The following is a 1,817-nucleotide window of genomic DNA, read 5'->3' as shown; positions in this document are numbered from 1 at the left end:
AGGCTTGTGCCCGTGGCCTCGACCCCGGGAGGGGCATTTTATGCCTCTTAGCAATCGTAGCAGTTGAGCTGTCCCCGCTGACAAGGTTCTGTCCCAAGGCGGCTGTGGAGGGGAGGCGGACAGTCAACACTCCTGCGTTTCCCGCTGCTGTGGCTCAAAGGAAAAGGGAATCGGACCCCACACACCCCCTGGCTCCCTAGGACTCAGAAGGTGTCTTGGCCCAATTAGTTCCTACCCTTGGGACGTCACCGTCCCGCCCACTCTCCGGTTTTCTTGGGGGAGGGGGGGAGGGGGGCGGTGCCTGCACCTGCCTGGCCCTGAGCCGCAAGTGCCTCGCCCCACTCCACACTGACTCACCCAGTGTTCCCAGCCGGGTGACTGAGGGATCTGAGCCCCTGCTGCCCAGGTTAGGGGACTTGTGCTTGGCCGAGCAGATCACTTCCTACAGCAAGATTGGACCCACTGCATTTTACAAGGGGTTCAGGCGGGTGGGTTTATGGAGTGCAGGACAAAAGGCCAGGGCAATGAGGAAGGCCACTTGGAGGAAGGAAGGAAACCCTGAGAAGACCGAAGTATGGAGGTTCAGGAGGGTGGGAGTGGGGGTGCTATTCCAGGAACAGGGAGGCCCAGGCCAGGAGTCCAGCTGCCTTCTACATATTTACTACCCCCTGAACCCATTTTCCCCAGCTTTGCCGCCCCTCCTCGGCCGCCCCACCAAATCAACCCAAGGTCTAAGCCAGAAGCCCGGGCGTTATCCTCAGCACCTGCTCGTGAAGTCATCCAGACCAGCTCTTTTCCTTATGATACATCTCAAACTTCAACTTCGTATTCACATTCCCATGACCTGACTCCTGGTACAGCTCCAATCTCACCCTCTTCTGCACTCACCTTGCATTTCATTCATTCCAGACAGCCGATCCTAAAACTCAGCCTGCTTGCTCATGGCTGTGCCCTTTGACTTCAATGCCAGTCACGCCTTCTCCCTCCCCCTTATTCATCTGGTGGACTCCAATTCTAAATTTTCCCCAAAATGTCCACACCCACAGCCTCCCTTTTCTAGACCACAGGATTGATATTCACCTATTCAACATTTACTCCACTAATGTTGATTAATCACCTGCTGTGATCAAGGCCTTTGGCATTTCTGGGTGGGATTTCCATTGTTTTGTATTTGTTTGCCTGTCTTCCCTCTCTGGTCAAGAATGTTGCTCATTTCTGAATCCCCAGTACTGAGCCCAGGGCCTGGCACCCAGCAGGCGTCCGGTTACCATTTCTTAAAGATATGGAAAAGCAGACACAAAGGGAAGAGAAAGCCCAAGAAGTCCTTTGAACAAATACCCTGGGCCTAGAAAGGGAGATAAGTCTGCCTAATGAGGCAGATTGGACGTCTGGCTCCCACACGCTGGCAAGGGGCGAATTTGCTCAGTTCAGTGCTGATGGAATCGCACCGTGAGCCCCTCTGGAAGGAATTTTCTTCTCCCGCCGCACTTTGCAGAATGCCCATCCCTGAGCCTCACTATTTTTTTATATCAGCAATAACAACACCCACAACACATGGGCAGTCAGGTCCTCAGAGTTCAGCCGCATCTTTGGACTCGGGGTGAGAACACTCCTCTGGGACACTGTGTTCCCGAGAGCCGAGGCGAGGGACTCCCACTTGTTCTGTGGACAACTCATCCATCGCAGAAGACAGTGTGCAGGAGGGAAGCGTGGGCTAGCGCGGCGGAGGAATAGCTCCTGGAAGGCCAAATTAGCCCAGGATTATGGTGAGTCGGAAAGGAAGAGGCTGTTGCTAGGCCACCGGCACAGACCCCCCT

General features: G+C 54.8%; 1 protein-coding gene across 1 annotated transcript in view; it reads right to left on the bottom strand.

Moving 5' to 3' along the window:
- The window catches only part of SDCBP2 (syndecan binding protein 2), a 15,594-nt gene extending 13,866 nt beyond the window's left edge, over positions 1-1,728 (bottom strand). The window contains exon 1 of the mRNA XM_023754482.1: positions 1,550-1,728. Coding sequence (XP_023610250.1) covers positions 1,550-1,677 — 128 coding nt within the window. The 5' untranslated portion in view covers positions 1,678-1,728. The remainder of the gene's footprint in view (positions 1-1,549) is intronic.
- Positions 1,729-1,817: the final 89 nt, after the last annotated feature.

Source organism: Myotis lucifugus, unplaced genomic scaffold, assembly GCF_000147115.1.
Source record: "Myotis lucifugus unplaced genomic scaffold, Myoluc2.0 scaffold_60, whole genome shotgun sequence".
Lineage (NCBI taxonomy): Eukaryota > Metazoa > Chordata > Mammalia > Chiroptera > Vespertilionidae > Myotis > Myotis lucifugus.
This window is presented reverse-complemented; position numbering and strand designations above follow the sequence as displayed.